General features: G+C 48.0%; 1 protein-coding gene across 27 annotated transcripts in view; it reads right to left on the bottom strand.

Moving 5' to 3' along the window:
- The window catches only part of MAP4 (microtubule associated protein 4), a 151,641-nt gene that overhangs the window by 4,650 nt on the left and 125,808 nt on the right, over positions 1-21,183 (bottom strand). For 7 of the 27 annotated variants that reach the window (XM_059880101.1, XM_059880102.1, XM_059880103.1 and 4 more), the window contains 7 exons: positions 13,518-13,624; positions 12,528-12,743; positions 9,338-9,521; positions 8,766-8,825; positions 8,358-8,647; positions 4,928-5,020; positions 1,446-1,527 (listed from right to left, as the gene is read on the bottom strand). In XM_059880101.1, coding sequence (XP_059736084.1) covers positions 1,446-1,527; positions 4,928-5,020; positions 8,358-8,647; positions 8,766-8,825; positions 9,338-9,521; positions 12,528-12,743; positions 13,518-13,624 — 1,032 coding nt within the window. Of the gene's footprint in view, positions 1-1,445; positions 1,528-4,927; positions 5,021-6,841; positions 6,956-8,357; positions 8,648-8,765; positions 8,826-9,337; positions 9,522-12,527; positions 12,744-13,517; positions 13,625-21,183 lie in introns of all 27 variants that reach the window. The other 20 variants (XM_059880099.1, XM_059880100.1, XM_024982380.2 and 17 more) reach the window with 6 other exon arrangements.

Raw genomic sequence — 21,183 nt, 5'->3', positions numbered from 1 at the left:
GGCAGAGCCAGGAGGCTGGCTAAGGACTGGGCTGTGCCTGGGAGAGAAACGGGGAAAACGTAATCTGCTCCTGGTGGCCCTGAGGACACGGGTGGAGGCACAGTGAACACTGTCATAACAGGGCTCCTCTTCTCCAGGTCAGGCTGAGCCAATTTCGCCACGCAGCCAGAGAGAAGGAAAGTCACCCTACCACCACCGTGCGTGCACTGCCTGCAGCCCCAGGAGAGCCTCAAAAGGAGCCAAGATGCACGCCTGCCTCGGGGTCACTTGGCTGAGTGACACCTCCCTCTGACAGCAGTACGGGAGTCCAGCCTGCTTTCAGCCTCATGGACACCCTGCTGGTCACGGTCAGGATCCTGGAATCCTGATTTTCTAGCTGCCAGCACAGATACTGGAGGAGAGGAGTGACCGGCAAGACAGGATGGTCATATGGTCTGGGTGAACAGTTTAACCCAATCTGTCGTGAAAAGAAGAGAAGGTGAGAGGTGGGAGCCGAGGGAAGGTAGTCTATACACGGGCAACATTCACAGCTCAGCCAGAGTGAGGCCATGGAAGCAAGGGCCAGAGAGCTCTCACGGCCACCCAGACTCTCAGCTGGGCTTTTCCCTGAGTCTTCTTCACTCTCCCATCTCCTCTCTGCTCATGTCACCCAGCTTCCTGCCCAATCCTCCAGGTATCCGACCCACTGACTTCTGGCCTGCTGTAAAAGCTGGACCTCAAGTCACTGTCACTAGGGAAGAAGTTACCTCAGGAGAGTGGATTTTCTAGATAGGATGGAAAAACGAAGGTAAGCTGTCAGCCAGTGTGCCTGCTACTGCAGGTACGGCCCTGCCCCACGTCTGCTGCAGACTCTGGACCAGGACACATGAGACTCAGGGTACAGCCAGAACGCAGGCCCTGCCCAGACAACATGCCAGCTGCCAGAGATTTTTGCAGGGGCGCCAGGCCTGTGCTGCTGGAAGCAAAGTCTGGACTGCTGTGACAGTAAGATCCCAGCCCGTGGGCCGAGGCAGCATTGCTGAATGGCTTCCTGTCCCTTGTAGGAACTGGTGGTTGATGCTTCACTGCTTGGAAATATTCTCTGCTCCTGCGTCTGACAGGCAAGGCCCAGCCACCATTTCCTAAAGCTCCTTCAGCACCAGCTCCTGAACATGCAGCAGGGAGGCTGAGAAGGGTCTCAGCTGGTAGAGCACCTCTACCACAGGCCTAGGTCAACAGTGCTATGTACACAGTGGGGCCTCAAGACTCTGCCCGTGCAAATGGCAGCCCTTAAAAACTGTTCCTCCTCCAATGAAGAGGTTAGCGCCCAGAAAGCCCCTCCCTGACAGGGGCTGAGGACTATGCTGTTTCTACTGCTGTGCCCTGGGTGTGGGTGGCTCTAGGAGTCTTAATAAAAAGGACAGAGGCACAGGGGTGAAACCTGGGATGAGGAAGGCACCACTCACCAGGCTTGTGCTTGATGTTAGCCTTCGACCCACACTTGGAGGAGACCTTGGAGATGTCTACCTTCTTGTTCTGAATCTGAACCTGAGGAGAAAAACATACACACGGAAATGACTCACTCAGAGAGAGGGCTACTGCCAGGCTCAAACCCAAGCTCTCTTTATGGTCTCCAAAGTCCAGCTTAGAGGGCGCCTTTTCCAAAGCCTTCCCTGCGTCTCCCCTCGCTCCATCTCCTCTTCATACTGTCTCTTGTAGGGGCATCGGCTCTACACTAACTGCTTCGTGTGCTCAATTGTCATTTACAGAGTACCTACTATCATCAAAATGGCAGCCTCTGCTTCAGCTGTCTTTCCAACAGTGCTACAATTATGCCTCAGCAGGAGCGTGGGGAAGTGCACTCTTCCCAGTCACAGGTCTGGCAGCTGCTAAAGCAGGCCACCACGTGTCCTCAGCAACTGTGGCAGGCTCATCTTGCACCATACCCGAGATGACCTGTGAGGGGTCAGCAGAGGTCACTCGCCATGGCCAGGCTCTTGCCGGGATGTGGAGCCCACACAACCCTTGACTGGGTTCCAAATGTGAAGCCCAGTCCTTAGTGAAGGAACAGTTATGAGGGGAAGTTTTCCTTTACAGATGCATTCCGGCCAATACATGAAGAAGGGACGGGGAATTCCAGTTTTGCCACAGTGCACCTTTGCTGAACTCAGGGTTTGGGGCAAGAACAGCCACCAGCATCAGGAAGAGAGAGATGAAGAGAAGAGTGAGACATTATGTGCCTCCTGACAGAAACACCACCACTGCCTCTGAACATCCTGCAAAAATGTGGGGGTTAAAAAAGAGCCAAGCCTGAATTAATCTGAAGAAAAATGTGGGACTAATGAATATGTTCAGTGAAACCATGGGGATATCCTCAGTAGAACCCAAATTCTAGGACAAACCATTCAGTTTTACTCATGAAAAGTGTTACCATGAAAAAAGAAAAATGAACAAGGAACTTGTACAGCAAGAGACACCTAAGATTACAAGGGGGCAAATCAACCAACCACAACTTAGGGACCTTACTTGTATCCTGATTAAGCAAACTTGTTTAACACGTTATGGGGTTTTATAGTATACATACATATATTAGAGTTCTTATCTGTTACAGTTATATATTGGGATATTTGCAGATAAAAGATATAACTAGAACTGGCTTCAGAATAATGGAGGTGAGCATACATAGATAAGACTGGCCACAAAAATAATAAATGCTGAGTAAAAAAGGACATCCAATTCACTGTATCATTTTTTTTTCTAATTTTGTATATGTATATGTTTGAAAAGTTTTAAAAAGCTTAACTGCTTCTTATTAACTTAAAAGCCATTGAGACGAGGCTGGTACCTAGAGGAGCCATGTGCTGCTGTTTCTCATGCAGGCCCCAGGCCCCACCCAGGGATGCCCAGTGGCCAGCACAAGCCCAGCCACGACCACCCAGCATCCACACACTGCCTCCTGTCACCCGCTCGCACCATCTGCCCCTGGGGCAGCACAGGTGTCAATACTGCTAATGAAGTGACCCTGCCAACAAGTCTCAGAAACCACTGACATACACGCCCCTCCTCATGAGGGTGAAATGGAACTAAATTGCTGCAAAATTTAAACTCTGATCATCCGCAGAAGTAGCTGTGATGGTCTCGCTCAATGGCCTTTTGGTTCTCAAAAAGGGGCATGTTTGTGTGTACGTGGGGGCATGTGTAGAGCCAACCAGAATCTTGCTCCAAGCCACTCATCTGTGCGGGAGCCCCAGAATTTCTCTCTGGGCAGAAAGAGGGCTTTCGGCGGGTCAGGGTTACATGCGTATGGCTGGTGGCCACCCTTCTACCATGCAGGTATGATTATGGTGGCTTTACGGAGGGGCCGATGGAAGGCGCAACAGTAACTTAGGCTAGGCTGTTTACCCTCATCTTCCCACCTGGAAACATCTCCACAGGCAGTTTCCTAAAGCTCTGCTGTTTAAGGAAGCCTCCTAAAACGAAATACTTGAAAAAAGTACATTCCCTGGCCCCAAAAAATCCTGTTTGAAGTCATGCGCAGGCAGTGTGGGAAGACCATAGTAGGTGAGAGATAAATGAGGACTATTTTCAGAGCTCTGACATATACCACACAACATATACTAACACATTTCTATTTCACACACAAACACACACACACAAACAACCCAATTCCCTCACTGTTCACATTCTGGTTCTGCATCTAGGCCAAAAGCCTGAGAGGAAAAGCTAGAGCCAGTGCCTACTGGGCCCCTCACAGGCTGGATCTTTATCACCTTAACCAGGTGCTACCTTTACACTTTACCTATCTCAATCTTTCCACACCAGCATGGCCAGTGTCTGGCCAACTTCCAAGTTAGCCCAGCACTGCCCACCTGAGTGCCAAACCATGCCAGGAAGAGCCAGTGGTGGGGAGATGCCCAGGAAGGGCATGAAGCAGGGGAGTCAAGTGGGGGAAAAAACAGGTGCTCTATGTTTGCACCCCCACAGCAGAACTGCGGGGTGGGGGCCTCTGTAACCCATGGGCAGGACGGCATGACCACTGAGACGGCAGAGGATGGAGCCTAACAGTGAAGACAGTAAGCAGAGTGGGACTTAATTCAGGTCAGGGCGGCAAGGAGAAGGAACTGAATGAACAAGGGAGACCAGGACAGCGCTCTCCTCTGGGAGTGGGAGAGAAGCAAGGGGGGTGGCAGTGAGGGCAGAGCCCGCCTGCTGTGGCCTGTCACAGGGGCGAGGAAAACGCACGGGGCGCCCTCCACGTGCTGGATGGCAATGGTGGCCAGCACAGTCTCTCCCAGGACCGCCCTTTGAGCTCTAGATACGTGTGTCCCCAACACAGATCTTAAGGGTGGCACAGAGTAGCACCATGATAGACAGGATGTCTGAATGGGACAGGGAAGGAGAGAAAAAGAAAAGGAAACTGGAGGAGAAAGGGGTAGAAAAGGGCAACAGTGAGGGAAGGAGAGCAGAACGAAGAGAAGGAGGAGGCGGCAGAGAGAGAGGAGGAGAAAGAGCAAGAGCGAAAAAGAGAGCAGAGTCATGAAAATGAAGGGAAGACCCAGGAGGCGGGGAGGGCCTGGTCACGAACTCCCTGCTCTAGAGCAGCAAGGACTCAAGGACGGGCTCTGGAGGAATCGTGACATCTGTCCCCAGGTCAGAACCAACGCATCCCCAGGGGCGGACTTGAGACAGACGATGGGCCAGCTGCTGACCACATCCCTCAGACCAGGTCTCTGACAGCAAGGCCTCCCACCACAGGGGCAAAAAGATGCCAAGTGGGTGTCACCCAGCTGTCATTCAGGGGCTCACAAGGGACACCCAGACTGAACTCATGTGAGCATCAGGGTCTCCCCCGAATCCATTCACCCACCAGTGAGGGGGTGGCCCTCTCCCCAGTGCGCCCCATGGGGGGCTTGGCCTCAGACACCAGTGGCCCCGAGCGCATACTTACATTACCACCTCCAGGGACATGCTTAATATTGTCCTTGGAACCACACTTGGACTGAATATGGCTGTAGCTCACTTTTTTGGAGACTATCTGGACCTGGAGTGTTAGAGAACAGAAAAAAAAAAAAAAAAAAAACAACACAAAGGGAGAGGGCTGGTTAGAACCGACATGGGGCAGGCAGTGAGTCCAACAGTGACCATGACGGGCGGCAGATGGTGCTGTTAAAACCCTACCTCCAGCAGAACAGCTGTGAACAACACAGGGCAAGGGACGGGAAGGAGCAGGAGAGAGAGTGAAAACACGAACAAACAACACAAAGACAGTAGATGTCGCCAGAGTGCTACACGGACATCCTCGCCGCTCCTGGGGCCAGCTGCTGTGGCCTCAATCCCCATCCACCACAGCCCACCCGCATCTGTTCTCTCCCCGAGGCTCCTCTCTGCAAGAGTCCTGCTCATCTGGACCCATCCTCACCCAAGGACGGCACCTCCCTGAAATCTAGGGCCTAAAATCGCTGCAGAAAGACCTGCTCTGGGAAAGCAAAGGCTGCACGGAGAAGTCTGGGGCAGCTGGCTCCCGACTCAGATCTGATCCTGACAGGAAGGACAGCAGAGGCTGCTGGACCTGCGATGCAGAGCCCTGGGCACCAGGGGGCACCACCACAGCCACTGCTACACTACCACGGTGAGTCCATTTCTCTCAGGGCTAAAGAAAGGGTGTTGCAATTGCAGTTAAGCTCTGGTCTTTTTTGATGCCAAGGTAAAACCTCTTCCACAGTCCTCCAGATGCCCAACCTTCTGTGTCCTGAGAGTTTCACGTGCAAAGAGACCAGGTTCTGGGCAGGGCTGCAGTGAGCCACAACTGGAGGGCACGCCCACTGTGCTGTACACGAACAGCTCGACTTGAACAAAGCAACATGAAGGCCCAGGCTCCAAGTGGGACAAAGAATTCTTTTTGAGGCTTCTCAAGAGGGAACAGTTGCCAGCTTCCTTCCTTTCCTTCCTTAGAGCCCATCCCAAGTGATGCAGCCCCCAAACTGAAGAGTTCTCCACAAAGTAGAGAAATCTACTCTGAGAAACTCCAACTTCTTAGCAACATCAGTGACAAAACCACTTTCCTAATGAACCAGGTCTGAACCAGAGGCCTGTACAGGACCTCTGGAAGGCCCTGGGAGCCATGGTGCGGCCTTCCATGCCTACCAACCACACAGAGTCCTTGGCCTGAACCCTCCCATCCTGGTTCCTCAGGGCTGGAGCTCAGGCTTCTCTGGCAGCCCCCGACCACCCATCTGCCACAGAGAAGGGCAGAAGGTTCCCAGGGCAAGAGGAGGGTCCTGGCTCCAGGGTATGGAGGCAAGGGGAAAGAACCTAGCACCCCCACTCACCTCTGCTGTCCACATAATGCTGCAATCCCTATGTCGAGTGTGTTTTCTACTGGGAAATGGGAATGAGCATGCTAACGTTCAGTTCAGAGGTCCTTGGGGAACCAGGGAAGCTATTTTCACACCCAGCGGTGTGGAGAGGGGCCTTCAGTTGAAATTTAAGCGCAGGGCTCTGGGGTTCCTGGTGCTGGAAGGTTGCCATGTCTTATTGAGGAAGAAGGTGGATGCTATGGGCATAACAGGTTTCAGATCAAGGTCAGTGTGAAGGACGTGACTGAAAGTCTTTGCATCCATTTTATCCGCCTGAATAAATATCCCCTAAAGGGCTAATGGGCTCCCAGCTCTGTTAACTTTCAAGGTTATTAGAGAAAATTTTCTGATGCCTGAGTCATCAAACACAGAGGAGGGAACATGGGGAGGAGTAGAAACTAGTTGGGGATAGGAAAAAGGTGCAAAAGAAGGGAAAGTGACTCAGGCTGGAAGAAACAGTTGACCGTCTTTTACCTTCAAGAGGTAAAAGTCTAAATAAAACTCACTTTCCCCGTAGGCGGTTTCTGTGCATTGCCAATTGGGCCGGCTGCTTTAGTGACTGCGTTAGGTTCAGGCTTTCGAGCTGGAGCAGCTGCCTCTGTTTTTTTCTCTACTTTGGCCTGGATGGAGATAAAGGGAGGGCAAATTTCAAACCAAGAGGATAACAGCCCAAATGCTAGGAAAGGAAGAAGGCTGAAGGGGACTCGAATCCAGGCCAGGCCACCATGCAGAAGCAGGTCACCCTTGCTCCTAGAAAGAAAACAACCATTTGCCAGGGCAGACCAAGCTGGAGGGAGAGGGGTTGCAAACCAGTCTTGAGATACAAGGAAGAGATCAAGACACCATTCGTGGAGAAGAGGCAGGAAGAAGGGATAAATATGAGTGTGTACCAGGGTTTTCAAATCACAAGCCACCCCTCCCCGGGCCCCATGTTCTGATACGCTCCAAGCAAGCTGCCATGGTCACAGGAAGCCAGTGTTGATGACGGGAAGTGTCACACCCTCAGGTATGTTGGAACAGAAAATACTTTCATCACCAGGCTGAGTTATTCAACTCCCCACCAAGACCTGTAGCAAGTTTTGCACCACGTACGCATAAGAGCACAGAAGTGGGGAAGGCCATCAAGACCCAGCGCAGCACTTGGCTGCCTACGCCAGCTACACTCTCTCGGCACAAGCAACCCTCAGGCCCTCATCCCAGTTTTCCATAAACGCCTTCCAACAGAACAAGGATTCTGTCTCATTTTGGACCCCCTTCAATGTTTTCAGCAGCTCTGGATTGAAACAATGTAAATGTCCTACTCTGAGTCAGGGGAGGCGGTGGCAGCGGTTTAAGCCTAGAGAACGATGCAGGGGATGAGGAGGTCACTGCTCCAGACACTGAACCTGGACTCTTGCCACCACCTTTTCACACACAGAAGCCCCATGGTTGCTAGCAGTTAAATAATTCTAGGGTGGATGTACTCAGAAAGTCCTTCAAGTGAAGAGCATGGTTCTCCACCATGACACTCTACCACAGTCCTTTTATTTAGGAAAGCCAGGGATAGAAGAAAGTCACCCTGGCCATAAGAGGACACTAGTCCTCGTCCAGACAGACTCTTCAGCCAAGACACACAGCTCAGGGAACTAGAGGCAGCCCATCTTCTGCCTAGCCTGCGCAAGGAGAAGGAACAAAATGGACCAGGTTCCTGCCCAATGTCTCTCACCTATGCAAGGCTCAGAGGCATTCTCTGTTTCGTAAATAAAGCACAACCCTTTGCCTCCAAACAAAAATGTAAGCCCAGACCCCAATATGCAGACTAGGAGAGGAGAAGAGAAAGCCTGAGCTAAGCCCACTTGCATCCTGTTGCTGGGAGGTGGAGCCCAGGCTGAAACTCCCTGACACTGAACCCACTGTCCTGACTGTCCCCTGCATGGTGGGCCCCTTGGGCTTATGCAAGGACATGCCTGGGAACAGTGCTTAGATGTGGCAGAGGATAAAGCAGGGGCCAGCATGCCAGGGATCCAAGCTCCCTGGACTCACCCGGCCTCCTCCAGGCTGGTGCTTGATGTTTTCGGTGGAGCCGACCTTGGAGCGGACATTTTTCAAATCAGGGGCAGAAGCGTTGGCAGCCACGCGGCCCAGCCTCGGGGCAGAGGAGGTGGGCTTGGCTGCTGTGGGCTTCTTGTCCACGGGAGGAGTCCCGGAGGGCCGGGGAGGCGTGGCTGTGGGCCTGGCTCTGCTCGGAGCCCCTGCTGGGGGTGCTGTCCCAGGGACGGTGGTGCTCTTCTTCACAGAACTTGTGGTGGTGCTCTTTGGGCGACTCAAGTCAGCTGCTCAGGGAGGAACAGGAGATAATACGCGTTCGGGGAGAAAGCAAAAGGGAGCCTTAAAGCCACGGAAGATGTGGGGTTTAAATCCGGATTCCACAACGTGGGGAATGGGTCTTACCTGGTGCAGACTTTGTAGCCATCTTCTTGATCTCTGCAGGTTTCCCCTCAGTCTTGATTGCTGCACAAATATACACTTTTTAATATCATGTTTAAATAAGATGATCCACTGAATGGTTCATCCTAAACTGAGATTCATGCATTTGTTCAACAATGACTGAATCATTTGAGTCAGGGACTGTGTTAGGCTCTGGGAACAGGCTAGTAAATGAGACAGTCAAGTAGACACGCCCAGACGGAGAGTCCAACGCCAGGCATTTGGTCATTTCTACGGTCTTGACAAGGCTTCCACATGGCCTTTCTTATTACAAAGATCATGAACACAAAGTGCTGGGTGCTGTGGAATTACGAAGAAAGGAACAGTACATTCTACCTGGGAATTCATGAGAGTTCCCTTCACTCAGGATTATTCTGGATACACATAGCTGCTAACCTCACGTGGAGATTGAGGCTCCACTTTTCAATGGGCCCGTGAAGGACTGGTTCACAAGTCCTTCTATCTATCTACACAGCTGTCTGGAGCTGTCTGGGGTAAAGCCACTGGTTCCCGTGGGAGGGACATTCAGTACTCACCAGTGGGCCTCTTGGGCAGGGGTGTGGACAGGTTCCTACTGGTTGACCCAGGTGAAGCAAGAGTTGCAGTTGCTGGGGCTTTGGGAACAGCCTGGGTGCTCTTGGAGCCAGGTTTGACAGCTGGGGCAGAAGCCGGCTTGGATGGAGAGACCCGCTTCTCAGGAATCTTTGCCTCTGCAACAGGCTGTCAAAAATGGGAAAGTGGCAATGAGAGCGGTAGGTCAGGAACTGCCCCAGGAAGTCACGCCAAAGGATGCTTCCATATAAGCAGATGTCAGAAAACGAGAGCAGTGGGCTTGGCAGCTACTAATAGGAAATATGTGGCTCTAAGATCAAAGTCCTCCAGACAACGTGGGAAATGGCCATGTAGGGTGCCTTGTGATCGGGATCAGGAAACAGGGAGTCAAACCACCTCAGTCCAACCTGAACCGGTGAGGATGAACAGCCCTAGAAATACACCACACTACAAACTATGTCTGCCTCCGGATTCACTGCATTAAATACTGATGCATTTAATGTAGTAATACTTGACCAGAGAGTAAACGAAATTATAAAAAATTACAAATGCTTAGTCCAATCCAGCTATTCTGTGGGCTAAGACGCACCCCGTGAATTCTGAACAGGATGGGGCAGCAGATGGAGACTGCATTGGCCAAATCAATCGGGTCAGAAGCCTAAGCTCCAGCTCCAGGCAGCCCCTCGACTCACGTGTGCTCTTGGGCAAATCACTGAGCCTTTCTGGGCTTGATTCCCTCGTCTGGACAAAGGAGGGCAGAACAGAGGATCACTAAGGATCAGCTCCATTAGGGACTGGAGGATGAGAATTCTGTAAGAGCACAGGGACAAATGGGAAAGGGCGGGTGGAGGGTGTGGGCCTGACGAGCAGAGGGCAAGAGGAGGCTGATGCCAGAGCTCTGACTGAATGCCAAAGGGAAAAGCCCCTCAGGCACAGACACAGGCATGTGGCACAGACACAGCTCCTCTTCCATGGAGGCTGGGCACACTATCACCACCAAGAAAGGGAAGGAATCAATACAGGCTGGCGTCTGCAGGAACACAAGATGGACAGACCTACCATGTTACTCAAGAGAGTAAGCCAAGCCAAAGGCACAGCGGATCTGTCTCTTATACTCCAGAGAAATGGCCATTCAGAGGGTAGGATGTGGGCGGAGACAAGGACATTGCTTAAATGAAAAATCAGCTAAGGAGGTTCTTAGAAATTAAGGGTTGGCACCGATTTAGAGAAAATCTAACCCTAATGACCATTGCTACAAATGAAGGGCCCAAGCATCATGTAAAGAACCTAAGGTTGGAATCAGGGAAATGGTCCAACTACCAGCTCTGTCTAGAGAAAGTCATGGGTTCCGTGGAGGGGCACTCCTGCTCTATTTGCTGTAAAATGTTAAGGACTAAACCAGGACCTCTCTGGCAGCTCTTTTCAATTTTCAATACAGTCAGTCAGAATAATTGAATGGGGTCTTATATTTTACTAGTAACAGTAACAATGATAAAATAATTTAGAAAAAGGTTACAAGGGATAGAAATCTCTGAAAGACATGACATTCTTCAGGCTGCTTTTGGCCTCAGCGAACTGCAGAACTAGCCTGCTCGGAGTTACTCTCCTGATTTCTCAACTTTTATTTTCTCCTCTGTCAGACTGACAGATCTGAATAGTTTTATCCCCTTTGTTTCTGTAAATCTTTCTACCAAAATAAGGAAAAAACTAGATTTCATTAGGCTTTAGTTTTTATCCATCTCTCAAAATATCTAAACATCTATATCTTATCTAAAAGATAAAGAGTGTTGATAGAGGCCCTGAGCACAAGCACTGAAGTTAGACCCAAGTTCAAACACAGGTTCCTCTGCTTACTAGCGCTTAACTAAGCTATGAAATGAGAATGCAAATATCCTATCTGTATCACGGGTTTCTGAGAGAATTAAAGGAGTTAATGTCTATAAAGCAATCTGTACAGTATGCTCCATTTTTGTTATTGTTATAGAGTGAATTTCACCAGATGGCACCCATTCCTTCCCATGGCCTCTGTCTCCCTCAAGATTTGCTGCTAAGAAAGTGTCAGGGCGAAGCTGCTGCCATGGCTCCAGCCACCCTTCCTCTGCCCCCTTATTCAAATAAATTGTTTTCTAAAGATCAGGAAAAGCATTCAACTTGGTAAATAAGTATCAGAAAGTGTTCCGAGATTTTCTCATTCCTAGTCTATACTACGATTTCTCAGTTTCTTGGCCGCGGTTTCAACCTAGCCTACGATTCTTAGGTTCCACCAGTTTTATGTACTAGATTAAATTAAAAACAATATCATTTTAACATGCTAAGCTACTCTCCATCATGAATTTGAAGAGTAACATCAGGCTGACCTAAGGCCATTCTCAAAGAAAACAAGATGTTAAGAAAAGGCGCCACAGAGTCCACCCACCCTTTCTTCCCATACCAATCCTGTGAAGTTAAGGTTGTTCTGAACTGCCCAGTTCCTAAGTAGTAATGTGTGGGTGACCTGGAAAACTGAAAAACTTCAGAAGGAGCCCAGGGAGAAGAAGCCTAATGCCAGGAGCAAGTAAGTTATCACATGATGCTGGAATCTGCTGAGATAAGCTGGAAGAGCTAATCATAATCAGCTACTGGAGGAAATTCACTTCTCCAGGATGATTAAGAAGAAAGACAAAGAACTGAATCTGACTGAGACTCTGATGTCAGAATTATACCAAAAGTGAGTATGTGATTGGCATGAGGAGTAGGGGAAACTAGTTAACAAGTATTGAAATAGATGAAGAGTAAGGAGGAGCTGGGAGAAAGGAGTGGAAGCAGAGGCAATATTGCCCTCAACCAGGGCAGAGAAGGGCACCAAGTGAAAAAGATGGTGGGGACTTCCCTGGTGCTCCAGTGGTTAAGACCCTGCACTTCTGACACAAGACAAAAGGGTTTGACCTCCGGTCAGGAAACTAAGATCCTGTAGGATGTGCAGTGGCCAAAAGAGGTTAAAAAAAAAAAATGTAGAAAAGGCCTTCAAATGTCATGGCTGCATCATGGGTGCCCAAAGTGATTTGAGTTAACCTTTCCCCATTTCCTTTTCCTAGCCCCCCAGCCTATTTCCATGTCTGGAAGCAACAGCGCCTAACTATCTGATGCTGGGAGGGGAGAACTCTTCCCAGGCACAGTGCTCAGGTGGCTACTTACCTTGGGCTTCGTGTCTTTTGAAGGTAAGGTGGAAGGCCTGGAGGTGGCAGCAGCAGGGCGTTTGGGTGGGGCAGCTGGTACTGAGCCTGAAGCAAGGCTCATGGGTTTTTTATTCGATCCACCAAGGGTGGTGGGAGCTGTCTGCTTAGGGAGAGAAGTGGGCTGTGTTTTGGCTTTCGATGTTGAAGTCTTTGCAGGTTGAGTGGTGGCCAAAGGCTTTAAGTTGATTTGTTTTAGTTTTTTTTTAAAGGGCAACATCAAACACACAGACAAGAATAAAAACAAATTAAAAAAAAGTATAAATTGCACAATTCAAAGTAAAACTCTAAGCAATGAGGAAAGATGCAACTGAAAAGTAGCATTCCTTTCTTCTGAGCTCAGTCAATAGTGGAAAGATGCCAGGATGAGCATAAAGAAAACTGGAAATTGTTTCTTAATGACAGTGTCACTAATTCCAATAGTTGGACATCTCAAGATTTAAATTCAGTAGTAACTTTAAACAATTAACTAATTTTTGAAGGCTGCAATAATTCTGTGAAGAAAGTCACCAGCAGGTCATTAACTATTTACTATTTGTAACTCTGTGATGTAATATCAACCACACTAAAATGAGCATTTATACTTTAGAATAAGTGTCTGGAGCTATATTCCACCTTAAAAATCTGTGCTCCTTTTTCATGAAGAAAGACTTCAAAATAATTTCTGAATAATTCTGTAATTCCCTTTATTGGTGTTGTTAAAGGAAGCAGAAGTATCTACAGAACAAATATTCAAGATAATAGGGTCAAAAGCAGAGATTTAAGGGTTTGAGTTAGGCCATCATGATAAAATGGGAATATAAAATATTTTCTAAGCATGTTTGAACTTGAAGAAGGAGAACACATTATTAGCTCAGAAAAAAGTAATTTCACTTGCATAATCCAAACAATAATAGCAGAAGGTAGTTTTAAAAAATTACAGCAGAAGACAACCCACCATTCTTGCACTTACCTTTGTTTTCTTCTCTGGGCTTGGTGGAAGCTCCTTGTTTGGAGGGGCGGTGATGTCATTTCCAGACACGCTTCCGGTAGGTGGTCCTTCTTCTGGTTTGGCTACTCCTAAAGGGGGGAAAGTTATGCTAAACAAATGTTTTTAACACTCATTGTGAAGACGCAAGTCTTTGCAGCGAGTGACACACCACTAACTAGCACTTCATCCTGACAAAATCCACAGAACTCTGCAGCTGAAAGTGGACAAGACTCCACCGTTTCCCTCATTGTGACGAAGGACAGTTTTAGATTCCAGCCTGTCCCTGTGGAGAAGCAACCTAACTATGATTTGCACAAATGATCAATGGAAGGAAATAGCCCTTGAAGTTTCGTTTCCCTTCCCTGGAGACTGGCAAAGGCGTTCTGTCACCCTACCACTAATTCCCAGAGCAACAGGGACAAAAACCACTTCTACTGGAGTTTATCTCTTGGAATAAAGGGTGCTGAGAGATGGGATAAGAGCCAGATGATTATCCAATGGTCTCCCTTTACTTCCTTTCCCTGCAAAGCACCACTTTATGGAGGATGTGAGATGAACCTGATCTGGTTCTAGCGGTGACCCAGATTTCCAACAAGGCCGAGGAGACCCATGCAATCAGATCCAGGGCCAGAAATAAAGTCTATGGCCTAAGGCTATGCCCAGCAGCACCACTGTGGGGAGATGATTCCAGATTTCAATAGGCTACACCAGAAAGCATTTAAATACCACGAAACTTGTAACTTGGGTGTGGGGAGACCATTCTAACTAGCACAATCTCTAGATGCCACAAAAGATAAGTTGGAGTATAGAAGAATAAAAAGGCTCAATGTGCCCCAAACAACAAGAAGAGTCAAAAGGCAAATGATAAACAGGAAAAAAGTATTGAACTTTGCATCAAATACACAGAGCTTATTAGGTTTACTCCTACAGATCGATAACTGCTATAAAGGCCAACAACCTACTAGAAAAATGGCCAAAAGAATATGAACGCAATTTACAGAAAAAGAAATACAGATCACTTTTGAAAATATGAAAAGATATCCAATCTTGAAGAGAAATGAGATGTAATTTCCAATCTAATATTTGTTAAAAGTCCTAAAATTTGAATGTAGCTGCTAGAGAGAATATGAGGATATACATGGCTGGCAAGTGTGTGAAGCGTACAACTCATATGCAGGGCAATCTCACAGTGCCTCTGAAAATTCCAAGTGCAGATAAATTCTAATTCAGAAGTACAATTCCTCAACATTTATCTTAGAGATATATTCACATACCTGCCAAATAGCGAATTTGCAAGCTCTTTCCCCAGAGCATTATTTCTAAAGGCAAAGTAATCAAACTACCTATAAGTCTGTTAACTGAAAACTAGTTAAAGCATACGGTAGAAATACCAACGTAACCTCTGAATCTGAAACTGGTCCAGAATCGGAATCTGACTGATAGGGAACAATCTCTTCTAAGCAAAAAGAAAAGCAAAGCACATAACTGTAGGGATAACACGAGACAATACACTTCTATTGCAAATATACTTGTGCATGCGTTTTAAAAAAGTCTTTGGAAGGATCGTGATGAAACAAAACAATGGTGATTTAATTCTGGGATGGGGTGGGGGTTGGGGCACAAAACTAAAGAGGCTATATGTTTATTTTTGTGTGTGTGTGTGTAATAAAGTTTTATTAAAGTATAAAGGAGATAGAGAAAGCTTCTGACATAGGCATCAGAAGGGGGTAGAAAGAGTACCCCGAGGCTTTATGTTTATACTAAAACTTTTTACTTTGAGGTACGGGTTCACAGGAAGTTACAAAGAAATGTACAGGGAGGTTCTATGCACTGTTCACCTGGTTTCCCCCAAAGACATCCTGCGTAACTACAGTACACTATCAAAACTGGGGAGCTGATGCCTGTGCGATCCACAGAGCTGCTCAGATCTGTCCAGTTCTGCTTGCGTTCGTTTGTGTGTGTGTGTGCCCATGTAAACAGTTCTGTGCAACGTTATCACACGTGCAGCTTTACATAACCACTGCTAAGAATCAAAACGGATTAATTGTTCCACCACCACAGAGCTCCCTCATTTCACCCTTTTTATTTTTTTCATAGACACCCCAGCCCACTTTCCCTTTCCAATCCCTTAATCTCTGGCAGCTACTCATCTGCTGGCCATCTCTAAAATACTATTTCAAGACCATTGCGTAAGTGGAGTCATACGATGCACTACTTTCGTACCTGGCCTCTGTCACTGCACAGTGCTTCTGAGCTGCGTCCACGCTGTACATGATAAGTCCACGGCATGGCTGTACCGCGGTTTAGCCCTTTGTCTACTGCAGGACATTTTGGTTGTTTCTGGCTCTTTGCTATTTAGGAATTTTATTACAGGATTTTGAATAAAATAGCTTCTTTGTTACTATATGGAAATGCAGTACAGTTTCTGACATGTTCATAGGGTATCCTGTGACCTTGATAAACTAATTAGGTCTGGGGGTGCTGTTTCCGGGTAGGGACGGGGAGGGTTTCCCTGCATGTGTGGGCGGAGGCCTGCAGTGCTGCCAGGTGTGAAGGGAGGCCCGGATGACCTCTGCCACTGTACCTGCAAGATGGCTGAGCCCATCCCTCTTCCTGGAAATGGGTAGGGAAATAGGGCTTCTCCTTTCTGGGTCTTTTGGCAAAAGAGAGCAGGTCTTTCATTCTTTCTTTTTGTCTTTTCTTATTTTCTCCTTTTGAAAAAAATCTATGCTTGTTGATGATTGCAGGTTGAAGATACTCTCCAGTACCCAGACCAGGACACATGGGAGGGTCTACCTCAAGCCGTGAGCCCTATCCAGCCTGCCCTCTCCCTTCTTTCTTTCACATTCCTTTTCTGATTATCTGGTACATTCTTTCCAGAGTATTTAGCTGTATTTACAAGGGTGAGCATGAAAAAGTGAATCAATGTCACTTTCTCTTGGTAGGAGATTTTCTCAAGAATAGCATTTTGTACTTTTTGATGTTTGAAACCATATATATTTCTAGTCAAAATGGAACTTTTTTACTTTTAAAAATAAGAAAAAAGAAAACCACCCCCACCATGTAAGGTATTGGTAACGTCTTTGTTCTATAGCCAGCTGAAACAGGATCCCACCAAATGTGTGACTTGCTGTCACTGGCCCCAGACCACCACAAACATTTTTCAATAAGCACACGATTTTTCAGCAAACATAAACACTTCATGAACTCTCACTGCGATGAAACAACCACACGACATTTCAACCTGCACCGCTACCACAATGTCCCCACTGTTCCACAAAGGATGTTCAAAAGGAACACATACTGCTCCACAAAACTGCTCACTTCTGATGGATCTTTCCAGTATTTGTACTAACACATGCCGGAAAACACAGGCTCAAAATCACAGCATCATCTTCAATTCCTCCCTCCTCACTGCCCCGTCTCTCTCTCTCTCATCTTCCACACCCAGTTTTCAAGTCCAGTTGATTTCACCTATGTTACACTTCCCCTATCTCAGTAGTTCACCTCTTACTACTACACGAATCCCCTGTCATCAAGGGAATTTTTTTTCCTTCAAAACCTCTAACTTCCAGTTTATCTTATTTATTGAGAACAGGTGAACTCCTCAAAGCCAGTTTTGAGCCATACTGTCATAGGCAGGCAAGCAGGATAGCTTTTTGAGCATGAGAGTAATGTTTAAACATTTTACGGGGCAAATAAGCTTGGGTTCCATACAAATTTTTAGACTTGTTATCCCATTATTTCTTGCTCAGATGTACGGATGGCTTTGGCACATTTGGTCAACCTACAACCTTCTCCAGAGGAGCCCCAGATGAAGTGGGTTGCTCAAAACGGCCAACACTGCTGAAGGCAGCTTTGGAACCTGGCAAAGAGGTGACCAGACCAAGCAGAGACAATAAGATATATTTACTCATTCTTTCCCTAAAAGAAAGAAGATATGAAAACTATAGTCAAGCAACCTTGGGTTCCTGAGATATGAAATGGCATAAAGCAGGGCATAGAACCCAAAACCATGGCAACCAATGTCCTGTGCAGACCAGAGTCATAAAGGAAGCAAAAAGTAAGAGACAGCAGAGAACAGTTTCCAGAGGGGAAGAGAATGGAACGCATGTTTAGGGGGAGCAGAGGTCCTCAGAGAGACACACGATGGCTGTAGCCAAGCTACACTTCCTGCAAGTAGATTCCCTGAGACTGCCTGTCAGTAAATACCTTTTTTATAAACTAGAGTTCCTGTGTGTGTGTTCCTATTCTATGAAACTAAGTAGCAATTAAGAGAAGCCCCACAAATACTCATCACTATTCTTTTACCTAACGTGAGCTGTCTGAGCAGCACACCTTTGCCTGGAAGGCTTTCCCTCCACATAGTTAGGCAGGCTTCCAAGGCTACCTCCTCCAAAAAGTTTTCATGATTTAGAAACCCTCTCAACCCCACCTCCTCGACCGCCCTTGACCTAGCTAGTCACTTGATGGTGCCTAGGTAGTAACTGGCATATGATATGTGTGTTGAATAATGAGTCTTTATATAGCTTTATCTACAAATTTTAGCAGTCAGCATTCAAACATCTATAAGGTGAACAGATCAGTGAGGTTTATCAGTCATCTGACATTTTTTTTTTTCCTACCAGCATGAACTTCTGTTAGTGTGAACTAAGACAAAGTTGTTCTGAAATAAATATCTTCATTTATTACCACCTAGAAGGTATACAACACTGAATTGGGCACGTGGTGATCAAGGGAAAAAAAGATGAGACAATCCTATCCATGAGGACCTTACAGTTCTGCCACCATAGAAGGAAGCTATAGCATAGAACATTTGAGTCTTAACATTTTGGAGTCATAATAAATCATAAAGGAAATATGATGTTTATTTGGCCATCATTAAAAAAAAAAACACCACAAAACTATCAGTCTTCAAGGGTCCTTTCCCCAAGAAAATACACTTAATACTAAGAAAAAAAGTTAAAAATTTTTGAAAAAATGTACTGAGAGGTATAAATACTAGAGGAAACGGTTCCCAGAAATGGCTATTTTTTTCTTAAAACAAACAAACAAAACACACATTTTCAATCTGCATTAAGTAGCTTGTAAATCCTGATCCTTTGTCCTCAAACTGGACTCAGAGGAAAGCAAGCTTTTGTAGACCACCAACAATAAGACTGGTGGGGGGCTGGGGGTGGGGAAGAGAATAAAGGGCAAGAAGAAAGACAGGGGCAGCCGCAAGAACTGCAACCTTCGGCTGTTTATTAATTGCAAGTCTTTCCTCTCTCCTCTTTCCCTTTCTTCCCCTTCTCCCCACAAATCTTCCTAACACACATACACAGAGAGAAAATTAGAAGCAAGATTGGGTCAAACATGAGTAACAGGAAAAGAATATTAAATAGCCAGCTTTACAAGGCTCTTTTTCAGCTCAAACAAAAGTAAAACATTCTCAAAAGCAAAACGGGAAACAGCTCGCACCCAGACTGCGCTACTTAATGAGACGAGGCTAGTGCTGATAAAGCCATTGTGAGTCTACACAGTGACAGATTTTCAAGCAAGGAAGTCAATCGGTTGTGATTGGATGATTTAGGGCTTGGGAATCATCTGGTTCAAACCAACAGAGAGCTGAGGGGTGGGAGGATGGGGGGTGGGCTGGGCAGGGTGACATGAGGTCAAACAAGGGGCTCTGTGTCTTAAGCCCACCCCTCTCTGACCCCAATCGGCCCACGCCCTCAGTCCACACCATCTGTCACGCCAGCAGACATGCAGGCTGACCCAGCTGGAGTCACTTTGTGCACTCTCTCGCCTCACTCTCCCCAACCTTCCGACGCAAGGGAATTCAGCCTTCCCCAAGCAGTCACAGACTCCAGCAGGAATGAGCTGCCTAAGGCTCCTGCCGGTAATCTGTCACTTTGGTTCCTTCCTTGCTGTCTGCTTGTTCCCCATGGAGGCAAAATTTAGAAACATACCATCACGTGGGGTCTCTTCACACAGGAACGATGGAGTGCTCAGGGTTGCAGTGACCTCGATTTCCTTTTTCCCTGCCAGAACCGGCTGTCCTGGCAGTTTCTCACCTCCCTGGCAGACCCGGGAGCACGAATCCGTTCTTGTTTGACTAGTATCTTCCTGTCCTTTCTCTGTGCTGCTCACTTCAGGAATCTGCTCCAGCTTACCAGGGAGAGAGAACCCAGCAGTGCCCAGTTCCCTCTTCCCAGAGCTGCTGCTGCTGCTGCTGTGGTTGTTGCTGAAGTGGGTCAATTCTTCTCTCTTCTTGGCCACTGGTTCTTCACAGTTGAAAGGAGGTGTCTCTTCAGTAGACAGAACGGGCAGTTCTCCAGGGTTCAATTTGTGGCTGGTTGTCTGCTCCTCAGCCACAGTCATAGAGCGTCTAATGGCAGGAGTCCCCGGTTTTTTGGGTGCGGGACTCGGCACTGGGCTACTGGTGAGGGGCAGCAGGCCAGAAGAAAGATCTTCTCGGGCGGGACGCTCAGGATACTTGTCTGCAAGGTTGACAGCTGGGGGCACTGAGAGGTGAGAGCATTCAGACAGGGCCCGGCGCACTGCCTTTTTCTGCTGAGGGGCTTGCTCAAGCAAAGCCCCCTCCTCAGGAAAACTCAATTTCTCTACCTCCTTATCATGGACCTGGATATGAGAGCTGGCATCCCAACATTCTGGGGTGAACTCGACCCTTGTGATTGGTGGAACAGCAAGGGGTGAGTGCTCAACAGCTGGGGCTGGGTGGGCTACCGCCACCGGCAGTGAGGACCCACATTCGAGCTGCCTGGAGCTGGCACTCCCCACCCCAATCACCCGGCAGCCAGCAAGGGTGCCATTCTCCTTTCCTGGAGTTCCTTCCCTTGAGTGTTGAGGGACTTGAGCCTCTGACATTGGATGAAAGTTGGGGTTCCAAACACTGGTTTCCTGCTCCTTAACACACTGGGTGGGCATGGCAGCAGCCCCGGGGAAATGCAGATCTGGCTGGCTCTCAGTCTCCGGCGCATTCTTCCCCATCACCGTCCCCAGGACTTTAGTGGCTTTGTTTTTGTCTGGCCCCTCTCTGGGTCCCAGATGGAACTCGGCCGCCTTCTGGTACATCGAGCTCCCCTCTGAGGGATGGTAGGTGTCTGCAATCACATACCTGCTCGCAAGGTGACCCGAGGTGGCTTGATACTCCTTGCCCTGCGCTTCAATGCCGAGCTCTTTGTCTAGCTTCCCCTCAAAGAAGCAGAGCTTATTCTGCTCCAGGAAGCTGGCATTCTTCACAAGCCCGTCTTTCAGCTGCCCGTCCACGCTGACATTCAGCCCGATCTCATTCAGCTTGCCCTCTGTCCTCTGCCACTCAAACCTGGCTTGGCTCATTTCTTTCGGAGAGACTGCCCGGCACTGTGTGGGCTGGCCCTGACGGAGCTGGCTGGGAGCGGCGGTGTGCGAGGCTGGCTGCCTGTGTGAGAGCGACATCGCCTCTTCCACTGCTCTCCCCGCCTCGCTCCCGGAGCTCTCACACCACCTACGATCACATAGCTGGCAGTGACATCACACTGAGCCCCAGCATTCATGACAAAACCCATTCCCCCCCAACACTCCTCTCTCCATGAGCAGTTGGGTGCTAAATGTATTTACTAGCAGGAAAGGAAGGAAGGAATGAATGAAAAAGAAAGAGAAAACA

Source organism: Bos taurus, chromosome 22 (genome assembly GCF_002263795.3).
Source record: "Bos taurus isolate L1 Dominette 01449 registration number 42190680 breed Hereford chromosome 22, ARS-UCD2.0, whole genome shotgun sequence".
NCBI classification, from domain to species: Eukaryota; Metazoa; Chordata; class Mammalia; order Artiodactyla; family Bovidae; genus Bos; species Bos taurus.
This window is presented reverse-complemented; position numbering and strand designations above follow the sequence as displayed.